General features: G+C 44.1%; 1 protein-coding gene across 7 annotated transcripts in view; it reads left to right on the top strand.

Annotated features, from left to right (window-relative positions):
* Window positions 1-23,583, top strand: part of AMOT (angiomotin) — a 64,355-nt gene that overhangs the window by 15,325 nt on the left and 25,447 nt on the right. For 6 of the 7 annotated variants that reach the window (XM_075435324.1, XM_075435323.1, XM_075435325.1 and 3 more), the window contains 4 exons: window positions 11,485-11,650; window positions 13,043-13,961; window positions 20,068-20,521; window positions 22,346-22,490. In XM_075435324.1, the coding sequence (XP_075291439.1) occupies window positions 13,090-13,961; window positions 20,068-20,521; window positions 22,346-22,490 (1,471 nt within the window). In that variant the 5' untranslated portion in view covers window positions 11,485-11,650; window positions 13,043-13,089. The remainder of the gene's footprint in view (window positions 1-11,484; window positions 11,651-13,042; window positions 13,962-20,067; window positions 20,522-22,345; window positions 22,491-23,583) is intronic. The other variant, XM_075435327.1, reaches the window with a different exon arrangement.

Raw genomic sequence — 23,583 nt, 5'->3', positions numbered from 1 at the left:
TACTTATGGTGACACATGACATCAGATTGTGCCATAAACACGGGAGAATCCAAGTGTTGCTCTTTCCTGAAGTATGCTTGAGCAACTTTGGACTGATGTATGCTTTGGAGCACAGAATGCCACAGCCGAGCCACAAGGTTTTCATGTGCCTGTAACAGAAATGTACAAAAATTCTCTGTAGTCTGTAATACAGCTCAAAGGGCAGCTGATTTAGATGTGCTTGAGTGTTAAGGTCAGGAGATCACATTCCATAGGTTACTACATGAAAGCGCTTGAAGAGGGTATAGCATAAATATTTGATTCATATAGAAGGAATTGGTGCAGATCCTTTTGTCCCTTCTCCAAAGATGTTATGTAGGCAAAGGCAAAGCACCGTTAGGAGAAAAAAACCGCCAAACCACAGAAAACTTGTAACTTCTTTGTGCTAGTGGAGGTAGGACAGTGACAGCGTGTATTACTGTTGAATTCCACTAAAATTCATCTCATGGGATACACCATCTTTGAGAACAGAGAAGAGAACTCGTGTTTTTAAGTGTAAAATGAGTCATAATGCATGGGCTCTTGAAGTTGGGTTTAACATTGTATGCAAACATTGCCAGCTGGTGGGGATCTTTCTGGATAAATAAGAACTATATTTGTACAAGAAGGCTTGAATGATGTATTTCAGATGCATCCTGATTAGCATAAGCTATTCACTTTGCAAAAGAATAGCAAGAATCCCAGAAGTGTAGATAATTTGATCGTTCTCTTGTTCTCTTCATCCTGTCTTTCATCAGCAGACTGACCCGTCTTTCTGTGTATTTAGAAATAAGGTTACATTGCTTTACTGCCACGTTTTCCTAATTGTGACAGTAAAATTGAGAATTTGCAACCCCCAAGTTCTTAAAACATAAGCGCTTCTTCCTCTGCTATCCCTTCCTTTTGTCTCCAGCTGAGTGTAGTGTGATTTTTCTTGGGGGTGGGGTGGGGTGGTGGTGGTTTTTTTTGGTGGAACAATTTGCACCCTTTAACTCTGTATAGCACCCACCACAGCAATGTCTTGGTCCATGGCTAGGGCTCACTGTTACTACAGTGAATGAAGAGCTCAAGTAAAACTTCAGCTTGTTAAAGGCTTTATTTTCTTAACATGGAGCAAAATCTGATCTAGGTTTAGGTTGTTGCTGTATTAGTGTATATACAGAAGTAAGCCTTTAATTCTAGAATTATCAACAGTCCGAGTGTATGTTAATATACAAATACTTTTAGCTGTGGATGAATTTATCTGTTCAGACCTCTCTTGGGGCAGAACTCCGTTTTGCTGTTCTTGCTTCGGTCTTACTGGCAGCTTTGAAAGAGCTGCAGAACTGTAACCCGACGGAAAGACAAAGCCCAGTGTGAGAGAGTTCTTACATGTTAAGAGTTAGTATTAAACTCAAACCTGGCTCCAGACACCTGTAAACTACGAGATTCTCCTTTCAGTGCAGAATATGGTGTGTATTCGGTTCTGTTCTGAATTAAAAAGAAAACTATGATCTTGTTCTTGGCAAACTTGGATTATTAGGTGTTCTCACTTTGGGGTGAGGCGTAAATGCTTTCAGAATAAAGATGCCTGTTTTCCCCCATTTAACTGTTGCACATTCCCGTATTTCAGGGTATTTTCAGACACTCACTTTTGAAGAAGTTTTCTCAAAGGTTTCCTAAATGAAACAGCCATATGGATTTTATTTTTTTTTTCTCCTTGCTATTGTGGACGATATAGTGGGAGTGGAATGTCCTTGGTTGCCAATGTTTGCTGCTAGGTATCCCCCTTCCATGGAGACCAAATGTTTATAATAGTGTGAGAACAGCCATTCTTGGTGATTGGCAATCAGGTTGAAGGCTCTCTTTCTCCTACCCACTGAAATACAAGAGAGGACTTGGATCTCTTGGTTCTTCATAGAAGTGTTCCAAATCGCCTGTTGCTGGGGTTAGAAAGTTTCAGGAAGCACGAGAGGATTTGTCAGAACGATTTAGTCCATTGTGTTGAATCTGGGCCACGACCGATTTCTGTAAGCTCATTTTCAGCTTTCAGGAATTCTTTGCTTGTCTTACTTTCTGATGAGCAGTTACTTCCTAGATCAGACTTTCATCTACCTCTTGTGCTTGATCTTCTCTCTGTATGTGCCCCATATATGGCATCGTTGTACTGTAGGCTTTAAATCACGGTCTTTATGAAAGAACAGGCACATAGCTGCCCTGTGAGTCCAGTATGGCTGCAGGAGCTTCGCAGTGGTTAAACCCTTTTCGACAGGGGAGAGTGTATTCCCAAGCAGCTCTGGAAAGCGGTGCCGGCCACAGGAGGAATTGCATCCTGCAGCCTCCACGCCGCGGCCATACCTTCAGCTTTTGCAGAAGTATTTGGGTCATGCTTTGGACAGATCTGATGCTGAAATTGTATCCATGTGAAAATACTGTACTGCATGGAGAATTCTAAAGTCAGCAAATATCCAAATCTTGCATATTACTTGGCTCTCCAGAGCAGCCTTGAAATGTAATCTCCAAGACAGAAAAAAATCTCAACAACTTTGGGGAATAATAATGTAGGAGCTCCTAGGAGCAATTAGTTTTTAAATATGCGGTATAATGTTTGTGTTACTTGCCTGCTATGCCAGTGAGTGAAAGAAGTTTTTCAGGGTTGATGATATTTGTGTTTGTGTAGACACTTCGATGTGATTTCTTAAGTAAGAATGTATTTGAAATTTACCTGTGTAGAAATGGCTGTTCAGGGCAAACCAGACATTTGATGTAAACAGGAGATTGGTAAGTGAACAGGAATGGGAGAGGAAAAGTCGTGATCAAAACAAAAAACTGAGAACAAAATAAAAAGGCCCATGGAAACAGAGTTCTCACAGCTTTAAAATCATGTTTTAGTGGAGCAGTGGTTATGTGAGGTGCTTAGAATGTGTGTTGGAGTCTCCTGTAGCGCCTGGGGCTCGTGGGTTGTGGTCATGCTTCATGGTGGTTGTTCGATGTCTCATGCTTTGTTGTGAGCAGCTCCCGTACTGCCAGCTTAGCGCTGGAAAAGCGACCGCTCGCTCCTGTTTCGAATAGCTGAATCGTCTCATATTTTGCTGGCACGCAGTCTGCATTCTTGGTCCTGCAGAAGGGGTTCGGAGATAAATACTGCCATTCATACTTGTTGCTTTTTTACTTTCTCATCCTCTCTCAGAATGACTGTTGTCTAGTTTTGTTGTGTCTAAGCTTAAAATAACCTTTTATTTTTTTTAAATACAAAGTATTTGAAAATCTTTGGGGGTTTGGAGAGGTCTTTGGCTGCTTTCCTTGGTAACTGCTGTTGGCCTATATAAGGTTCATCACTGTTGGTTAGAGTATAGAACCAAGACTTGGTTTAAACCATAGAGAAGGTCACTGATCTAATCAAATCGTTTTTTAAAGGCCTTGCTATTATTTGTATTAGCAAAGCACTTACAGTGGCTAATTGTGGACCAAGATGTTGTTGAGCAGTTCTCTTATATGAATGTCTATGAATTAAGCCAATTTAAGTTTTTGTTTAATGAATTAATTTGTGAGACCTTGTCTAAGAGTTGTATCACAGTAATGTTTGCTTGCTTTAAAACGCTTTGTGTCTCTACACAACTTGTTTTTTAAAAGAATTACTTAATCTCTTAGGATTATTTACTGTAACCCTCAAGGAAAGTAATTCCACATTTCAGTGACTTTGTTCACTTCGGGGTTCGGTGGACTTTTCCTGCTGTTCTAATTCGGGTGGTTCTGTGTCCAGCTGAAACAAATTTTATTGCTTCATACTAGGGCTACCCATCTTGTTGTGGGGCTTGGGAAGAACAGGGTGGGAAAACAGACCTTCCTGGTTTTCCCCTTGTCTTTTTGAAAAGAAACAAAGCTGAAACCTCCTCCATGTTTCTGGAGACACAGAACGTAAAAGCAGCGTGAGATAGCCTGTGGAGGGCCACGAGGAGTTGGTAATGTGGAGTTTACTGAAGTCATCACAACTGCATGCTGATATTCGTATTGGGTAAAGCCAAGCTTGAAGCACTTTTTACTGCAGAATGGTGAAGGCTGAACAGACTGAGAGCAATTATGTAGTCTATGCCACCTTGCTTTTGGGTAAGATCAGGTAACCCTAGAGAGCAGGCAGAAAAGAGGACTCCAAAGTTAAGTGAAAAAAACCCAGCTTTTGCTGTTGCTGGGTGGGAATCGGGTGTGGAGCACTCGGATCTTGTTTAAAACAGAAAAAGCAGCAAGAAAAATGTTAGCACCTGTGGGGGAAGAGTGGATTTACCACCTGGCGAAAGACCAGTGCATTTCTGATTTGGGAAGGTTGGGATGGCAAGAGGCAATTTGTACGGGAGGCCACTGGCCCCGTCCCCGACTGCTCCGGTGGCATTTTGGAGGGAGGTTTCCGTGGAGCAATCTCAGAAGGCTGAAACGGAGCTCGGGGCCCACGACGGTGCTCGCGGGAGGCCGACGGCTCTGCGGCAGCACTCGGGCTGCGTGTTGCCGTGCGAGACGCGGGGTAGCAGGTTTTGCAGCCTGAGCGGGGCCCGAGCAGTCGCGTTCCTCGGGTGGTGAGAGCTCAGTGCGCTTCCCACTGCAAACGCTGCTGGCATTGACTGCAGCTCTGATTGAGAGCTGGGCCAAGGTTGATTGGTTTGGATTTGTGTTACCTGTGGTTTCTGCGCAATCTGGAGTTCATGTTAGCACATCTCAGTGCAGAAGTGGCTTAAGATTGTCGTGTGTTATTAGTTGCTGACATTGCACCATCAAGACACGAACATGCAGATTTGCTTCGCTAGGGGAATATTGTGTAGCTCTAACTTTTTGTTTCTGCAGCTGCTAGGGATACCTTGCAGAAGTGTCTTCTCCAGCTGTAGAAGATACTCAGGAAGTTCCCTGGCCTTCTGCTTGCGCAAGTTCTGGGACGCCTACATCTTCCATCAACACCGTTTAGGCGGGATCTGTGCTTAAAATTTTTCCTGTTCCAGTTATTATGGAAAACCTTTCCAGCAGTGCTGAAGTTTATATTAGCAAGGAAGAAGTTTTGCTGGTATGGTTTACACAAGATTTCCTAAGTTATATGCCTAAAAACAATTATTTCCTAGTGTAACTGCATCTGCTTTAGAGTGGTTGCTGGAATAGTTACATTGAGAGAAATCAGTTCCCTGAGTGACATAGTTGTGGCAACAAAAAAGTAAATGCAGGCCAGGACTTAGCCAATGAACGCTGTACTAGAACGAACACAGTGAATATCTTCCTCACAGTGTGGTGCTGAGGCTTAGTTAATCATCTTACAAGTAATTAAAGGTTTTCCGAGGTGCACATGAAAAACCCAGGTAGTTATGATAAAAGTGGTTTTGGTGTTGTTCTATTATAACATCCTTGCTTTCCAAAAGTTTGATGGTCTGGATCTTCTGTTAGGCTTTACTTTTTTTAAAAAATGCAGATCCATCTTTTTAACCTGTGCTACCCATGGCGATCACAAAATGGGCTGGCTTCGTGATACTGGTTTGTCCCAGTACTGCATTAGGTTTGTTCCCTCACTTGAGCCACAGCATCTCGGAATGAACATGACCAGCTCTGTTAGGCTGACTGACAATGGAGAAGTTAACTAGATTTTAACTGTTTCTTTTCAAACGGGGAAAAAAAGGCAGCCCTTTGAAAATAGGAGGGCCCATGGCTGCTTGCTTTCCATAGTGTGTGACTGGTTCCATTAAATTCTGTAAAACTGCTTTGTGAAATAGGAAGAGCTCTTCCATATGGGAACTTAAAATAGTTTAAATTGTGGTAATGCTAGAAAAAGCCAGAAAATTCCACGCTAATGTTAGGCCATAGTGATTGTTTTCTTCTCTACACCCTTCTCCACCTGCCGTTTTTGTTTGTGTCAGCTTATGGTACTGATTGTCAGGATGTCACAACTGCCGTGGGAGGAAAAGCTACCTTAAGGTGCCATAAAACAGATATGTCTGTTTGGGGAGTGTATTTCCATTGTTTTCAGGACTTAAGCTTTTAGGTTCGAAGTTTGACTTTATTTTTAATGTACATGGTGATTCTAATCTTTTTTTATCTCACCAGCAATTAAAACAGCCTGATCCTATCAGTAGGGACAAATGATGCACTGTCAACATTTTGCTCCCTTCTGATAATGCACATGAAACTGGTTTGCGTGTTTGAAGATTACATTCTACCCTCACATGGTTTTCATTATCTGAGAGCCCCGAGGAGAGGCCTGGACTAAATCAGTGAAGGAATGGAGAAACCACACAATGCAATGAAAATGGTGCTGAGGCATACTTGGGATAGTTGTGGGACAGGGGCTGCTGACGACAGAAGCAGGGCGCTGCCGGAGTGCTAGCAGCAGCAAGAAGTGGAGCATTCTTAAAAGACAAAACAAAACTTGATGTTGAATTAAAATTGTGGCCTGGGTTTACGACGATTCCCCAATTCCACAAGGATATTTACTGGAAATCTGTGAAGTTTGAAGCAGATGAATCTCGCTCGGTGTGTGTCGGGAGGCAGTCCTCTGAAATGAGACCTGATGTGACTAAACCTGCATAAGCTTGATCTGGCTTTATCAAGAAGACATCTAAAACACAAGATCTTGACCTTTATAAAGTTAGTAGCAGAGCTCCCGTCGCCTATGCTGGAATTAGTGTTTCATTAAATACGCAGAAATTGCAGTACATGCCACTAAAGGGTTGTCTCTCTGCAGCTGTGTGAGTAGTGCTTGGTAATGCTGCGTAACAGTTTAAGTAACTGGATGGTGTGATATATTCACGTAGAAGTATTCCAAAAACAGCTGGATGGGTGTACCTAGACCGGTTTTGCTGTTAGACCAGTATATTCAGAATAAATCCTCCTGCCCCTCTGATTTTTGAAATTTTATGGAGGGACTTGAAATTCCATAGCATTCTTATCAAAATGCTTAAAAGCCGTGAAGCATTCCTGTTTCTGCCAGGCTCTGCAAGTGTTTATTCTTCTCTCTTTTTTTTTTTTTCCTTTGTAATTTAAAACCTAAATTACATTGGTGAAGATTATAGGTACTTCCCTGTGAAGAAATTGATACTTTATAGTGAGGGAGCAGTAATTCAGAGGTCAAGTAAGGTCTTTTCAGTTTTTTCCTTAGAGGTGTTATTTAGAGGAGGTCTTCTGTGTTGATGTCTTGACTTACTTATCTCAAGGCAGACCAAGGGACTTGCTGCTTTTTCTTCAGGCCTGCCAGGATTTCTTGTGCGGTTCTGTGGACGAATCCCAGTGCCACAAGCGCTTGAGGAGAATGGTTAGTGGCTCTCGGCGAGGCACTCTAGGCCTTGCTGGAGGTGGGCTTGGTTTGGCCTAGACAGTTGTTAGAACCATGGTCAATCTTTGGGTGTTCTGGTGGCCTCTCGCTATAATTGCCTGATGATCTAATATAAAGGGTACGTGTATTATTTGCACCCCTCTGGGTGACATTGTTCTGGTTTTTAGTTAAAAGAAGGAAATTTTTCTTATTTGCCCAGTGACTCTGTCCTCCTGGTATGAAGATGAGTAATGCTGGCGCTGCTCCATGCACCTGCTTGGTGCCACCCTCCAGGATCACCTGAGCCACAGTCAGCAGAGCGAGGCAAGCAGGGACGGCGTGCTTGAATGAGAGCTGGGGAAGCGTTTGTGGTTGGAGTCTGAAACACACTGTTGGTTAGGAGCAGGTGCTAAAAGGCTCTCGCAGCTCTGGGATTCGTTGTGTGCCGCCTTGCAGGTTTGGGTGTTGGCGCCAGACGTTGGGAACCTTTATTCTCGAGGACTGTCCTAGTGTGTATTTGCTCGCTTCCTCCTCCTTGGGTAGGGCTGAAATGAAACGAAGAGCGTTCAGTGATAACCTGCGCTATTCATTAAATAATTTAGGACCTCGCCCTTGCGAGTCTGTTGCTCCTAGCCACTTCAAAGTGAGTGTGTGTGCAGAACAACCATGTTTCCAGTGGTCTTAGAGACACTCGTGTTAAGCAAATTTTGCAGGATAAGGCAAGCAGCCTGCTGGGTTTTGCGTAGGCCATGTAGCAAAGGCATCTTTCTATTAAACAGTGGGTGACTCAGCATGGGAGCCGGTCTCTGCGATTGCCCAGGGTCTTCACAACCGGTCCTTTCTATGCTATGTCTGTTTTGTGTCCTCCTCCTCTATTACAGTGTGCAGGTATGTCTGAAGATAACTCTGCACCTGAAAAAACAACCTAAGACTTCATCTAACTGATAGCATCCCATCACCTGTTGCCAACCAGGATAAGCAGTATCACATGCACATCTTTTAAGGAAAACATGGAATTACTTAGCAAAATTTACTGCTTGAGTTTGAAATCTGTGACTGGGTCATTTTGTGTATGAGTGTCACAAAATTTAGTAGTAAAACTGAAAGTGCTTAGCTGTACTCCAGGCCTTTTGAGGTGGTGAACCTGTTCCTATCCCACCTGATGTGTAAGCTAATTAGCTTCTTGGCTAAGCAGTAATTCTGGGCAAGTATGTACAGGCTGTCCTCAGAGGGACTCTTGCATTCCTCTTGGTTACACAAGCTAAAGAAAGATGCTTCTCTTCACTTGTGAGGTTATTATTGCTCCATGCAGGTTAATTGAGCTATAGCACTATAGCTACTCATCAGACAGTGGTGAGTAGCTCACTTGTCTAAGCTTGTTTATTTTTATAGTGCTGAAAAATATTTGCATGCTGTACAGAAATGCGCTGCTTTGGTTCCTTCCAGCCTGGCAGTATTATCATGTGAAATTCTTCGTTCGTCTTTCTTCCTCACGAGGGACTGGCAAGGTCCCTGTGCATAATTACGTGATGTTGGAGGCAGGAGCCTCAGTTCCTGAGTTTTTACACAATGTCCTGCAAACATGGGTCTCTTCTTCCTTAAATAGTACCTGCGCTTCCTCCCCTTTTATGCCCTTTCTTGGTCTCAGCTTGGTTCTGTGCAACACTACTTGCAATTCCTGTGTTAGTTCTACCAGTTCTAGACTCTGATGTTTTGCTCAAGAACATACAGATACAAAGCTACCATGAGTAATTTCAGACTAGAAGTTAGACTCAGGTAGTAAGATGGTGGAGCTACGATGCTCAGGAACAAACTGCAAAATCGGTTCAGCCTGGGAAATCTACCTCACAGTGGTTCCTTGGAACAGAATTGGTCTAAAACCGAATTTTCCACTTGAAAAGCAAGGTGTTTCTAGGCTTTGTGGTTATGAAGAGTGCACCATCCAGTCCATAAGCCAGTACAGTTTTGCAGAGTTGTTGGTAGTCTGAATTCAGCCCTACCCCATCTTAATAGATTTAGGCTAAACCCCCAAATATGTCTGTTTAAAATATCTACAGAACCTATTCCAATTTCCTTCCAGTGCTATCATAACAACTTTTCCAGTGGACCTCACTAATTTCCATCTCTGTCTCACTGAAAACTGAAATTGCTGGAAGAGCGTAACATGAAAAGAACTTGGTGTCCAAATAAATAACACATGGGCTTCAGTACCGATCGTACTGTGCGTTTTTCTGTTTTCATTACATAAAAAAGTTAACTCACTGGTTCTGCCATGAGTTTCCAGCTCGGTCAGAAAGCAGATTCCAGGAATGCTGCCACCCAAGTTAGTTGCACAAGATTTTCTTTGTTAATTCAAAATAATGGAATAAAACTGGAAAAAAATAGGCTTAATGCTAGCAGTTGGTATTTAAAGAAAGTGGATTTGTTGGCTGGAGTATCTTCACATTTTATCTCAGTCTCCCTTTTTGTTTGGATTTCCTAGTTTACATCCACACTAAAATTAGTAGCGTTCAGTCCCAGCCAATTCTTCCAGTGCGAACTGTGCCCTCCCTTCATCGGATCAGCAGAATAAGCTTGTGTTGCCGTGAACTGGAACTCTGCATGTGAAATGGTTGCATACAGAATTACTTCCTTGGACGTTTGAAGGAGTTAAACGTGCACAGATTGAATTTGTCTGTTGAGATATTCTTTAAGGCAGAGAGGCAGAATCTCAAGCTGGGTTGTATCTTTGTATTAAAAAAATAAACACACGCAGCCCCCCCCCCCCCTTAGATTTTTCCAGTTGAGACAAAAGAAATCTTTGGGTGGAAAGGCAGCATCGTATTGCATAATAAAAGCCTTTTTATGCTCTAATAAGAAGGGTTGCTTAGGGCAACTTTGTTTAAAAAAAAAGAAGGGGGGGGAAGAAGAGTCAGTGATGATGCTGGTATGAGGGGGACAAGGAATCCTTAACTTCTGTTGTGCAACACTGGGAAAAGAGGCTGGAAACTGCTCTAGTTATCTGCTATCTTAATGCCTGGTTTAAAGGTTCTTTACTGCATATTTGCTGGCAGCTGTTTTCAATATAACCCTCTCGAGCTAAGTCACCAGTCAAGAATTTGACATTAGATGTTTTTTTCAACCACCATCTTGAAGTACCGTACCACACAACACAGCCTTGTTCCCCAGTTAGATATTGTTCATGTGCCTTGAAATTGCTGTTGACACCTCCGGTATTTATCTTGCAGATCTGAGATCGTTTTTTGCTGGGTGTGGATGTGTGCCGTAATAAGACAGAGACAGAAATATCCACGTCTGCATTCCTTCACTACATCTGTTCACTTTACTTTTTGCGACATTCCAGGAAATTAAGTTAAATTACACATCTCAATGAACATTTTTAATTTCACTAGTGCTGTGTTAGTTGCCTGCCCTGAATGTATAAGCGCACCGAGTGCACAAATATGTTCCACGTCTCTTGTGCCTTTTTCTTTAGGACACCTTCAGTAGCAGCTTTAACTGCTTCTGGAGTAACAAGCCTCAATATACCTTTTCCTATGTTCTTCTGATTCTCCACTCAATGGTTAAAGTTTCTTTAGTGCTTTATATGCTAAAAGGGAAAAGTAACGTAATTAGAGAGTGTTTGGGGAATTACAGCTGTGCTCTGCGATATATTTCTGGCATATACTTTGTCAGTGTCCTTTTCTTCCCCTCACTTTTCCAGTGTATGACATAAAGCTAATATTCGTATACTGATCACTCTCACAGTCGTTTCTGAGGCATAATTTGTTGAAGTTTGTAAAGCATTGAACTATATCAGCTTTCATCAAACGATTTCTGCTGGTACAGTTTGAAATATCCAGCACCACTGGAAAAGGAGCCATAAGCACAGGGTATCATCATCTGTGCTGCAGCTTTCATTCTTAGCAGAAAATAAAACAATGGAGTTAAAGAATTAGCGGGTTTTAATCAGTGTTTCACTTGGAGGCACAGATGGGACAAAGCATTACTTGGCAACATTGAATCTTGGAGCAGAAATTGTCATGATTAAAGCAGCAGCTGGAGTAGATTGCTAGGGACAGGGGGGTTTGTTCATCCGAAAGGGATCAAAATTGTTGGGCTCTGGGAGAAAACAAGAAGCTACAAAGGGAAAATCTGAAATATGGGCCAAGGTTTTTTGTTTCTAGGGTCTCATCTGCTGATTAAAATGATGTTTTCAATGCTTTCCTCAGAATTATTTTGGAAGCGAGGAGAGTATCAAGTGATCTGGCCTACTGAAGAGGAGACTGCAGCCATCTCCGAGTGGAGGCTTTGGACTGGTGGGAGGAAGGCTGTGTGTGTCCCCCCATGTGGCAGAGCTGTTCCTCCCTCCCAAGGAAGTCAAAGTGAAGGAAATAGGTATGTGCCACTTCAAATAGCACGTCGGAAGAATCGTGTTCCAGGCCAGTTAGCAGGACCTGAATTCCTAGTTTGGTGAGGCAGCCTGGAAGGAGGTGGATTTTCACTTGCTCTTCATTGGCGTTTGCAGAAGGGTCCTGTCTGCCTGATGCGTGGAGGCCTTGTGTTGCAGGGGCGGACTCCTGCGGTAGGCTGGCCCTGGGGGAGGAAACTGGGTGGTTGTGGAGACCCAGAACAAAGCAGACACTTCAGGCCTCCTCGCTCCTGCAGCCCGTCCCTGGTTCTGCCACGGAACAAGCTGTTGGGAGCAAGTTACCTCTTGCTAAGGGACAGTGTTACACAGAAAAAAGGGGCCAAATAAGGTGCTAGAATACCATACCATTCTGCTGTCAGGGCAGAGCCACAGCTTAGCCGACAAGTAAAACGTACTCTCTATTCTGAACTGTTCCAGCTCAAAAGTAGCTCTGCTTTTAGTTAAATGTCTCAAAGGTATCATTAATTTTACGTATTTCAACTTGTGCAAGGCCAGTGGGCTTGAGTTTCCATGACAAATTCCTGACTCCGCTGGGAGACTGGGCGAAGTGTGATCACTGTTGGCCACTGACTTAATTTGTACTTAGGATGTGCTTGACATTGGCTCGGTGTTTTTTCCTGCCACACCGAGGTCTTTTTCTCCCTTAGATCAGATCTTGTATTTGCATGCATTCAGCTGATTATATTTCAATGTGTGAGGATTTGGTTGCCTTTGTACAGCAGGAAGTTAAAGAGTCCTCACTTGCACCAGTACATAGTGTTTTCTGGAGCTGGAAGACTAGGTGCTGATCTCACTCTGGGTATTTCATAACCCTTAAAAACCTGCTGGCTAACGAGGTATTCATTAATTGCTTTAAGTGATCTAAGATAAGAGATTTCTTTACTTCCTTTGAACCGTATACTATCTTAATGGGCCTCTTTTTTTTTTTCATTAAAAATGACAAATTGCTGATTTCACCCTTTAAACCTTGTCTGCCTGCAAATATTGGAAATGTATTTCCTTGTTGGTAGCCCTAAGTGTAGAGCAAACAGGTCTCAGGCCTTTTTGCCATCATCCTGTGGATTATAGGTCTTCTTTCTGCCTGAAAGCAGCCTTGCTGTCTGAGGTATTCGGCATGCATCCCTACAGCTTGCGGGTCGATTGATATTCCTGTAAATTTGCAAGTCACCTTTCATCACCTTTCGAGGCTTTGCCCCCTGGCGTGCAAGTCCTTCTTAGATCAAGGGCCTTGATGACCCCCATTGTTATGGGAACCTTTGGTAATGTAACCTGTTTTTTTTCTGTATTTCAAGCCATTGCTCTTAAACGTCTCTTGCTTGATCCACTCAGGCGCTAATAACCGTGTCTCCTTTCCTTAGGTCAAGGGCAGCTTTTACATTCCACCCAAAAGGCACCGCAGTTTGAGATGAGGAATTCAGAAGAACAAGCAGCTACGACAGTTTTACAGCGCCTGCTGCAGGAGCAGCTCAGATACGGAAACCCAAATGACAACCGTAACCTCCTCGCCTTACACCAGCAAGCCACGGGAAATGCCCCCACTTTCAACAGCACTGGGAGTCCAGCATCTCAGAACGAAGGGCTGAGCTCCCAGGACCACCAGCTCGTGACTCATGCTGCCCGTCAGGAGCCCCAGGGCCAGGAGATACAGGTGGACAACAGCATCATGGAGAAGCAGCTCTCCCCGCGACTCCAGAACAGCGAGGATCTCCCAACCTATGAGGAAGCCAAAGTCCAGTCGCAGTATTTCAGGGGCCAGCCACACGCTAGCGTCGGGGCAGCGTTTTATGTAACGGGGGTTACCAACCAAAAGATGAGGACTGAAGGGCGGCCCACGGTTCAGCGGGTGAGCCCTGGGAAGGTCCACCAGGATGAAGGACTTAAGGACCTCAAGCAAGGGCATGTCCGCTCCTTGAGCGAGAGGCTGATGCAGCTGTCCTTGGCCACCAGCGGTGTCAAGGCCCACGCGCCTGTCACGAGCGCGCCACTCTCCCCCCTCTCTCCGCTGTCTCCTCAACAGTCCAGTGATCCTTACAAAAATTCTGGCTCCAATGAGTTCTACAAGAACTCGGTGCAGCCCCCTTCCCAGCCCAACATGAAAGGAATGGAGCAGCGGGGTCCTCCTCCAGAGTATCCTTACAAAAATGTGTCCGCCCCGTCTATGAACTGCAAACCTCAGGACTCGGGACATTTCTATAGTGAGCATCGCATGAGCCAGCAGGGAAGATCTGATGGGCCTATGATGAGGTATCAACATCCCCCTGAGTATGGGTCAGTCAGGTAAGCAAGACCTTAAACAGACTCCATGACATCCACGGGAGGAAGGACAGTATAAAAACTCAGTCCGCTGCCCTCGCTCCTGAGGCGGGTTTTCTCTCAGCAAAGATCCTGTCTTTATGGTGTGAGATGACATCTTGTGTTCAGCTACAGACTGGGTCTGGAAGGATTGTAACCTGTTGCAGTAGCTTACCTAGAGAGACCTGAGTCTTAAAAAAAAAAAAAAGAAAAGTACCACACAATAAAAAAAAACCCAAAACAAGCCAGCTTGTGTTCTGGCATGGGGAAGTTTAAGGCTGAGGCTCCAGAGCATTACAAAAGATTTTGCTACATAAGCCAAAGTTATGGTGTGATTCATTGTAGAAGCTTGCAGTTAGTTATTGCAAGACTTAAGCTGTTCCTTAATTACATCTGCCTAGACAAAAGATTTTTTTCAGATTTGAACTGCATCTAAACGCTACGTAGAAAAGGAGAAAGTGAATGAAAGCAATAATGGCGCAGGTAACAAAAATCACCTGAGCTTCCTGTAGAGTTTTTCAAATTTTATTTTCAGTGGACCAAGTGTAGGAGTGGAAAGCGGAGGGTGCTTTGCGCCTCTTCCCAGGCTTGCGTGTTTAGCTTTCACTGATTTTCCTTGCATCATTTGAAATCTCAGCCAGTTCTGCTTTCCTTTAGAGAAGGAGCTAGATCTGGCTTGAGCCAAACGCAGATGTCCGTGTGGGTGAAGATGAAGTTTTATTCAGGTGGGCTAAAAATGCAGCTTTACCTTTACCTGTTTCCTTACCATCTCATCTCTGTCCAAGACCAGGTGGGATTTGGTATAATGATTTTGGCCACATTTTGAAGCTAAAAGGGTAGTACAAAGGAGCAACAGGAGGGCGTTGCTGCGTAAGTAGATGGTGAGGTCTTGGTGCGTTTGTGTTTGCACATACTGTGTTGTGTTTTGAGGGGAGCGTGAAGAAGAAACCAGTTCATGTTTGGGAACGGAGCCTGAGCTTTGGGGAATTTGAATCTGCTCAGAACCTTCCTGGTCCTATGGGGAGCTATCTTCAGAGTTTGTCCACCATTGTTTGTGATCTGAAATGACTTCAGCAGCATACAAGCCTGATGAAAAGGCCCTTTGATCTGGCTAAATAAATAATAAAGAGGCCAGGGAAAGGGGAAGTAAAGGGTTTAGGGGGGGTAATGATTGTAGAAGCTCGTTGCAAATGTTGTTGAAAATTCAAAGGCCTCAAATCTTTGTGCACACAGGAAAGAGAAACAGATCCTTGACGATTATGCTGCATCAGAAATACTCGTAATATCACGTCCAGTGAATCAGAGACATAGCCTGCTTGCTGTTTAAGGGAGAGGTATTTGAAAACACGCCAACAGTCAGCTCCTCTAGACAGGGTGATTTTTGTCTGTATTGGATGGATCCTGGCTGCTTTGAAAGAACATGGAGGGGGGGGAAGAGGGGGAGGAGAAAGGTTCAGCTGGCAAGGTTTCCAGTAGGGGAAGCAACTGAAATTTGTCTTCAAAGCACTGGGAATCTAATGAGGTTACTTTTTAACCTAAATAGCTGCACAGAGGAGAGATTTCCTTTGCAAGCAAATGCTGAAGCAGTAGAACAATTGCAAGACTAATCCATAAATTACAGAGCAGCGTAGCAAAGGAAGAGAGCGAGTCCTCTGTTCCCCTCCCTCTCGCACACACTTTAAGAGAAACTGTCATTTAGACAAGAAACCTCCTGTGTTACCAAAGGTGCAGCTGGGTAATGGTGTGAGGATTTTCAAGGCGTACAGCTTTCGGGAGTGCATTTGCCTCACACCAGGCAGTGCTAACGAGCGTCTTTGCAGCCTCGCTGGAGTGATTAAGTATTTTCAGAGACTCCAGTTTTCCTGCGCTGCAGCTCTGTGTTGATCTGGATTAATTTGGATTGGTATATGTGTGCATTTTTTGAACCGTGCCTCAAGGAAACAAAGCCCCTTCTTTCTGCTGGTGAAGCCACACCCTTTTCTGCGGGTTTTTCCCCTCATTGTTCCGGGGAATTTGAGGGTGACCTAATGATGCGGTTAAATAAAACTCGTTGAGCAAGATAAACATTGGGGAATTCACAGCATTCTCATGCTTCACCCTCCCCAGTCTGGGAAAGGAATGGGCTGTGTGGTAAGTTTAAACCAGTCTGCAAACAGTTTGCCTCACCTGCTCTTGGGCGGTGTAAGTTTGGGAACACGTATATGTTCATAATGATGTTGGTTAAATGTAAATACTGGGCATGCCGGAGGCTTCTGGGCTGTTACTTGGAAATTTTAAAGAAAGTTCAGAAGAGGTCTGGCTTCGTGTGAAGCTCCGGAATCCTGTTCTCCCCTAATACCTCAATTGCACTTTAGCATCGGTGATGAAAACAAACCTCCAGGTCTGAGAGGAGGAGACGGGTGCTTTGGGCTCAGCGTCCTGTGGGGTGGCAGGGTCTCCTGTGGCAGGACAGCAAGAGATGGGGAGAAGGGGCTCGTGTTGGTACAGTGTTGGATGCAGCAGAAGCTTGCCGTCTCCCTGATTCAAGCACCATCCTCCAGAGCCCAAATGATTGAGCTCCTGCTGTGGTGGTTAATCCTGTTGACTTCACAGGAACTTTTTGAGAAGGAGATCTGCAGAATTTGTCCCGTAATTAGTAAATCACTTCTGTGCACTGCCTTCCCCTGAGCAGCATCAAAGTGGGGGATAATCAGGTATGACTAGGAAGCAGAACAAAAATGCATCGGTTTGATTTCAGCTGTCTAATGAAGCGGAGTCAGCGCTTCCCGGTTTGTGCAGGAGGGCTGTGGGAGAGAGGGGAACTGTAGCTTCTTGAACGTGAAACAGGCAGGAGAAGCTGGGGAGGCAGAAAAAATTTTAACGAGCCAGAAACCTTTCCTGAGCTCTCCATTCTTCTGCCCTCCCCGCTTTGTTGCTCTCGCCGCAGATCTTTTGCATGACTTGGTGTCGGCAGTCCTGGCAGCCTCAGGACTCCTGACTGCTAGGTTTGCTTGCAGAGCTGCCCTGACTCCATATCTCTGTCTTCATGACTTAAAAGTTAATGTGACCCTTGTCGTTGCAGAACCATAAATCCAGGTTTGTACTTGGCCCGCGTGGTGTGTTTCTCCGATATGCGCCAGGGACTGTAAGGGAAGCAGAGATTCTTGCATGATACAGTCTTCAAAATGAAGTGGCCCTTGAAGTTATGCATTAGAACTTAAACACTTGTGGGAATTACTGCTCTGATTTTTTTTCCTGTGTTTGGGGTTTTCAGGTCTTTATAACACTGAGGCAAATGGAAGGAGACTGCATAATTTTGATTTTCTCATGAAGGGAATTCCGTTCCTACTACCATTCTATCAGCAATCCTGCTAGTTGACTCCAAAAGTGATTTGTACCTTAGTTTTGCAGTCTGCCCGGTTGCGTTAGGGTGTTTTGCTGGTAATATGAACGCATTTGTGACATTCTGGAAGCTCTAATGCTGTTGTTAATGCAACAGAACTAGAGGCTCCCAGCTCTCGGGTTTTAGCTTGAACCTACAAGATTGGTAGAATTTCAAGATTATGAGAGGCTTTGGAGGCGAGTGCCAAGATGGTGGAAATCTTGGAAATGTATCTGGTTTAGAAATATACTCAGCCATGATTTCCCAGAGTTGTTCTTTACAATAGGTTTAAAAAGAAGATAATTACCAGGCATGTCAGTACAAAGGCTGTCCCTTCAGAATTTAGCTGCTGCTGTTGTTTTTCTTTGGCCATCTTTGTGTTCCTTTCCTTAGTGCTCAGGTCCTGCAGAAATGGCGAGATTCTGCCCATGCGTCTCTGATGGCACAATAACGAGATGCTTTTAGTCAACTAGCTCAAATTATTAACATTGACATCTAAACAGGCCTCATTAAGCTTATAGTATTAACACCCTGAGATCAGCAGAGTCAGTCCCTCTGAGTAACTGCTTCAGGTTGTTTTCAGACTGGAAGAGAGTATTTTGTAGGCTCAGAATCAGAAAGTTGTTTTTTGCATCCGTGAGGCAGACTGGCAATGTCTCTCTTTTGATCTAAGCTCTGTAGGTCATGGTAGATTAAGTGTCACAGGAAGGTTATTCTCTAATTGATTATCACATCAAAACAGGGGCGTGTGGCATTAGGTAAAGAACAAGCTCAAGGAGACAAGTGGTTGCTGAAGATGCAAAGTTTTAACTCTGCGTGTAGCTGGGTGAGCTAAGAAAGGAGCTGGAAACCACCTGAGACAAACCAGATGACCTTGAGAACGGTGTGATGGTTTTGCCTCATTCTTCATTATGAGAACTGGCAAATAAAGGTAATGGAATAAATGCAACGATAAGTAGAGCTGACCTCCCAGGAGGCAAAGAACCAAATTGCTGCTACTAAACTGAGCGTTCCTGAGGAAATTTAATTGCATATCTCTCTTCTACGTGACCCTTGAGAGCCTCATGGTGCATATGATAATTTCTAGGGAAATAGACCTCCTGCAAGGATGTTGCTGGCAGGGACCACAATCACCTGAGTGAGAGAAAGAGAGAAACAGTAACTAGAGCACTAATTATTTGTTTTGTCCTGTAAAGGAATCTGAGCATCAGCCTGGGGGTTCCCGTGCACCTTCTCTGCTGGAAAGTGGGCAAAACAAGGCATAAGATGCATGATATTGAAATAGCAAACCCTGCACTGGGCTGCGAGTGTACGAACTCCTACATGCACTGCCAGCCAGATGCGAGAAGCGCAGACGTTTCCTCTTTGGATGGGTATGGAGAGTTCATGTGCATTCTTTCTGCAGGGAACAGGAAGGATGATGCTGAGTGTTTGCACATCGGCTGAGAAGCCTGTTGTGTAACCCTTTAGTTGCCAGTTCAGCTTCATGCTTGCTGCTGTCAGTTGACATGCCACTGACGCTCCTGGAGTGGTGGCAGAGCTGTGCTGCGGGCTGTCGTGGACGTCCAGCACCGCTACTGCGCTCAGCAGAGCGAGCACACAGGGTCCTTCCTGCGAACGCAGGCAGCCACGGGGCATTGTGGAGCAGCTATGGCCTGGTGGAACAGCAGTATGTGCTTTTCCAGCTGCAGGGTTGAACTGCATCCCAAAGGGTGAGATATTTTATCAGAAGAACAGGAGTGCTTCAGAACATGTTGAACTGCCAGGCTGGGTTTGCACCGGGCTGAGGTCTGTGCTTAAAAAGACACTGGCTGCAGCATGGAGAGGGAGTGACTTCAACTGTTAGAATAAAGAACATTCGGAGAAGTTAAAGGTTGAATGTCTTTGGAGGAGGAAGCAAAACCTGCCTCCTGAAGTCATCCAAGCACAATAAATCCCCACACAGTCTTCCAAGAGAGATTTCTTACTTGGCTAATGCAGCGGAAGTTGAGCTGGGGATCTCCAGCGCCTGGGAAATGTGAGCTGGTGTAGCTTGGAGTTAGCTCTATGATAGACTGAAGCGTGTTATAGATTGCTAGATCTGTCTTTGGTATGCTGTAGGGGTTATCACTAGGAGCAGCAAACATACCTGCTGTATAGGACTGAGTGTGGTTCTGAATCAAAAGGCTGCTTCTGATTCTGAGGGTAGTTTTCAGATCCTGTAACTATCTCATCTTACCAGGCTGCAGCTTGCTGGTTGGTATTTCAGAAAGCTCGAGTCAGTGGTGCTGGCAGAGTAGCACAGAGCTTAGCCAATCCCTAGAACTCTGTATCCTGAATTGCAGAAGAAATTTCATTGTTTTCTCCATGACAGGTGGCACATTGCAGGGCAGAACAAAAGAGCCCATTCCTAACAGTCCTCAGTTTAGCCGTTTTATCCACAAAGTGTGGAAAAAAGCTAGAAAAATAATTTTGGTCAGTGGTTGTTGATGGAGTTTCTCTTAGCGTTTCTGTACAAAATAGACTTGAGGAAAGACCTTCATGCACTGAGAGTGTATTTTCTGGTAATGAATTGATTTAGAAGACTTTTTTTAAAACAAACTTATAAAAATGAGGAAGACCTCATGTACGAGTCTTTAGTGTGGGAAAACCTGTGCATAGGAGCTACGCAGGTCATCCCACGCCTTGTCACTGGGTTTGTGCGCCATCCTCTGCATGACTTTGATGGAGCTTCTGCTCGCTCTTTTCCAGGCAGAACCCAGATGTGCAGCTGCAGTTACAACAGAGACCACCTCACCACCACAGCCCAACTTCTTCCTTGACATCCCTGGGATCTTTGACTTTGCTTCAGTCTCCGCCACCATCGAGGCTGTCCCCTTCCCAGCATCAGCAGCCTCTGACTCCAAGCCAGGGAGATCCTGGCGTTCTGCCACGGACCCAGCAGCCATTCTTGACAAACCAAGTCCATCAGGGAGATTTGTACCGACTATGCCAGCCCTTCCTAGGCCCACAGCAGCAGCAAGGCGATTCCTATTCAGTCATGTCCCGGGCTCAGCAGATACCTTCCCCATATCAGCAGATGCAAGTAGATCCTTTTGCCATAGTTTCCAGGGCCCAGCAGATGGTGGAAATCCTGTCAGAAGAGAACCGGTCTCTGCGACAGGAACTGGATGGGTGTTATGAGAAAGTAGCCCGGCTGCAGAAGGTGGGTGTTTTTGGGTGTTGGGTGCTCTGCTGTGTCTGGTATGGCCCATAATTGAATCATCTAGTCTGCGACTGTTAAGTTCCTTGCTTAAGGGATTGATTGTCTACTTTAGAGTCTTTCATATGCAGATTGATTAGTCTGTGTCCTGTCCCTTTGGGCAGCAGCTTGACTTTGTCAGGAGATAGAATCAAAGCCTTCAGTTTTATTCTAACAGTTTGTTGACCATGCTTAAAACAGCATCCTCATCAGCTGTCTTCATTGAAGGGGCCCGCTGCTTGGCTTGCTTGGTTAAATTAAAGGTAGTGTTGTGTCCAGCATAGCGGCAGGCTTAATTTTCCCATAAGTCTAAAAGACTTCAGAGATGGCAGGAAGAGCCTGTTCGAAATGACATGAGACCATAGTCACTCAAGGAGGCAACAGGGGACGTTGCTACAAAACTGGTTGGCAGGACAGTGTGCAAGGCAAGTACTGCTGCCGTGGCTACATCAAAGACATTTGGACTGCAGGACTGAAACTAATGCTTCTTTTGTCACTCTCTCAATACCACACAACTTCCACAAAAACTTAACACCTTGTTTTGGATCCAGCTATTTGTCTCCTTTGGCTTTATGAAATGAGTAAGTGATGCTGAAACATTTTTTTAAAAAATAATCCCAGTGAGACCCATCGTTAATGTGTGTGTGTAGAGGTATTTTCACTGCAGCCTCATAGAAATAACTTCTTGATGGCCAGTGGTTTAAAGCTGCAGCAGGTCAGCTCTGCTTTTTCCTTGCTGCTGTGAAAAGGCTGATGCTGCTTGCAGTTTAGGACTTTGTGGGCCTTGCTGTGCGCTTTGCACTGAGCAGTCTCCAGGGCTGTAAAAACGTGTGGCTGCTTAAAACACTTGTTTGAGTTCAGGTGACCAGCCTGGCTTTCCACGCGCGTTATTCCCTATGTTACTTCTTTCCAGGGACATATGTTCCTTTTGTGGTATTTTTTTTTGGAAGGTTCCTGGCCAGGAAATGCTTTAGAGAAATGTTTGACAGCTTCCTGATAATGAAAGAAAGACAAAAATGCACTTCCCTCCATGCCCTGGTGATCACTTGCTATAGTCAGCGCTGATGGGGTTTGCTGTTACGTGGATCCGTACTTCCACAGCAATGCAAACCATGCCTAGGAATGAGAGTTAGAAGTGAGTCTGCTTCTGCTCTGGGTGATGAGAGAAGCTTTACAATGAAGGCTGGAAGGGAGGATAAAGCATATTTTACTGCAAGTGTTTTCCTCCCCCCATTTAGTAAATTGAATATTTAAAAGCACAACTAAGTTGTAGAAGTGTAAACACAGAACATCAGGAGGTTTTATTTTGAATTTTGGACCACAGCAATTACAGATCTTCAGAGTTCATCAGTAATGCAGTATCTGCCACTAGCATTTTTTTAACATAGTTTTGTCTGCCTCTCTTGTTTTATTTTACTTACTCAACTTGATATCGCATTAGGTATTTATATAAATGCTTTTAGCCCAGAGCTAACAGTAGTGCCAAACTGCCTCAGTCTTAAAAACAAAAAATAGATTACGTTTGCACTTCTTCAATTTGCTATATTTATGTTCTGATCATATTGGGGAAACAGAGTTAGAATCTGGAAGGAGAGTCCAGGTCTTCACTTCAGCCATTGCTATTCTTTATACAAAAGAATCCATCACAAACCTGAGACTGTCCTTTTAATTGATGTGCAGGTTTCTTTCAATAAGAAAAACTTGAGAGAAAGCAATCTCCTTTCTGAGACTGAATGAAAGAAATGTTAGTGATAAAATAGTAAGTGCTTCTTTTCACTTCCACTGCAGCTGGAAACGGAAATTCAGCAAGTTTCAGAGGCGTACAAAAACCTGGAGAAATCATCTTCTAAGCGGGATGCCTTGGAAAAGGCCATGAGAAACAAGCTGGAAGGAGAAATTCGTAGGCTTCATGATTTCAACAGGGATCTAAGAGGTGAATGAAGTAAAACTTCTGTTCTTCAATGTTGGGTTTTTTATATTGTTGTGCTTACTTGGCAGGACAGTGTTTTGCTGCAGAATTCACTGTGTTTGTTGACACAACTAGAATGTGGCGGGATACTCAGGTGTATTCAGTAGTCTGAGATTTTAAGCGCTTGCTGGGAGTATGAAAAAGACAGATTTAGGAGACTGCTGTAGTCTCTCGTTTCCAGCCTGTTTCTCATTGAGAAGGAACATGTGATAAGCCAAATACCGTAAACCAGATGCAAGCCTGGAATTCTCGCTTGTCTTGTAACCTAGACACAATTTGTACAATTTGTTCAGTTTATACAAATGGAAAGACGTTTTGCTGACTGCCTAATCCCACACCAGGCATGTTCACTTTATTTCCTGTCCAGTGACCCTTTTGCACTGACATACAAACTGCAGACTGTCTGTTCTTCCTGAAGGTCTTGTCATTCCTTATCAATGTAGGCATCTGTTTTTTTGGATCTCCCTTCCTTTTGCAGAGTGAGATGTTGTTAGTGTCTGGTTCTTGCTAAGAGGCTGAGGCAGTACGACGGCTGGCGGTGGAGAGTGATGTTGAATGGTATTTGACCTTAACATGGGTCAAAGTTTAAGCATTAGTTTGAAAGGCGAAAAACATCTGCAATATGAGATGTTTAAAGGTGCTCAATCAGTCTTTTGAACTGCAAGTTTAATTTTTTTTATGAAAGCCTTCTGATTGTCCTACGTGTCATCTGCTCGCACTACCCCTAGTCTCTTCCGAGGACTGTGTTCCCAGAAATTGTTTTGCTTCCAAGAAGTAAGGCCATACAGTGCCCAGTGCTATCGAGAAGGACGGTACACAAAGGCCTGCATTAAATATTCATAATAAAAAACAGCATAAACATTTCATTCTTATTTTCATAGGCTGATATTAATTTCTAGCAGCCTGCAGCAGGAGAACTGTTAAACTGTCCTCAGGGTTTTACACTTTTCCCTAAAGTCAGGTAATTGGACAACAGCGATTTAATCTTCTAACTGGTAAGATTTAGTTGAGAATTATAAGGGAAGCTTTTAATTGCAGGGTGAGATTTATTTGGGTG

The sequence above is a fragment of the Opisthocomus hoazin genome, chromosome 14 (assembly GCF_030867145.1).
Source record: "Opisthocomus hoazin isolate bOpiHoa1 chromosome 14, bOpiHoa1.hap1, whole genome shotgun sequence".
NCBI lineage: Eukaryota > Metazoa > Chordata > Aves > Opisthocomiformes > Opisthocomidae > Opisthocomus > Opisthocomus hoazin.
Note: the sequence above shows the minus strand (reverse complement) of the source record. Positions and strands in the feature narration are given on the sequence as shown.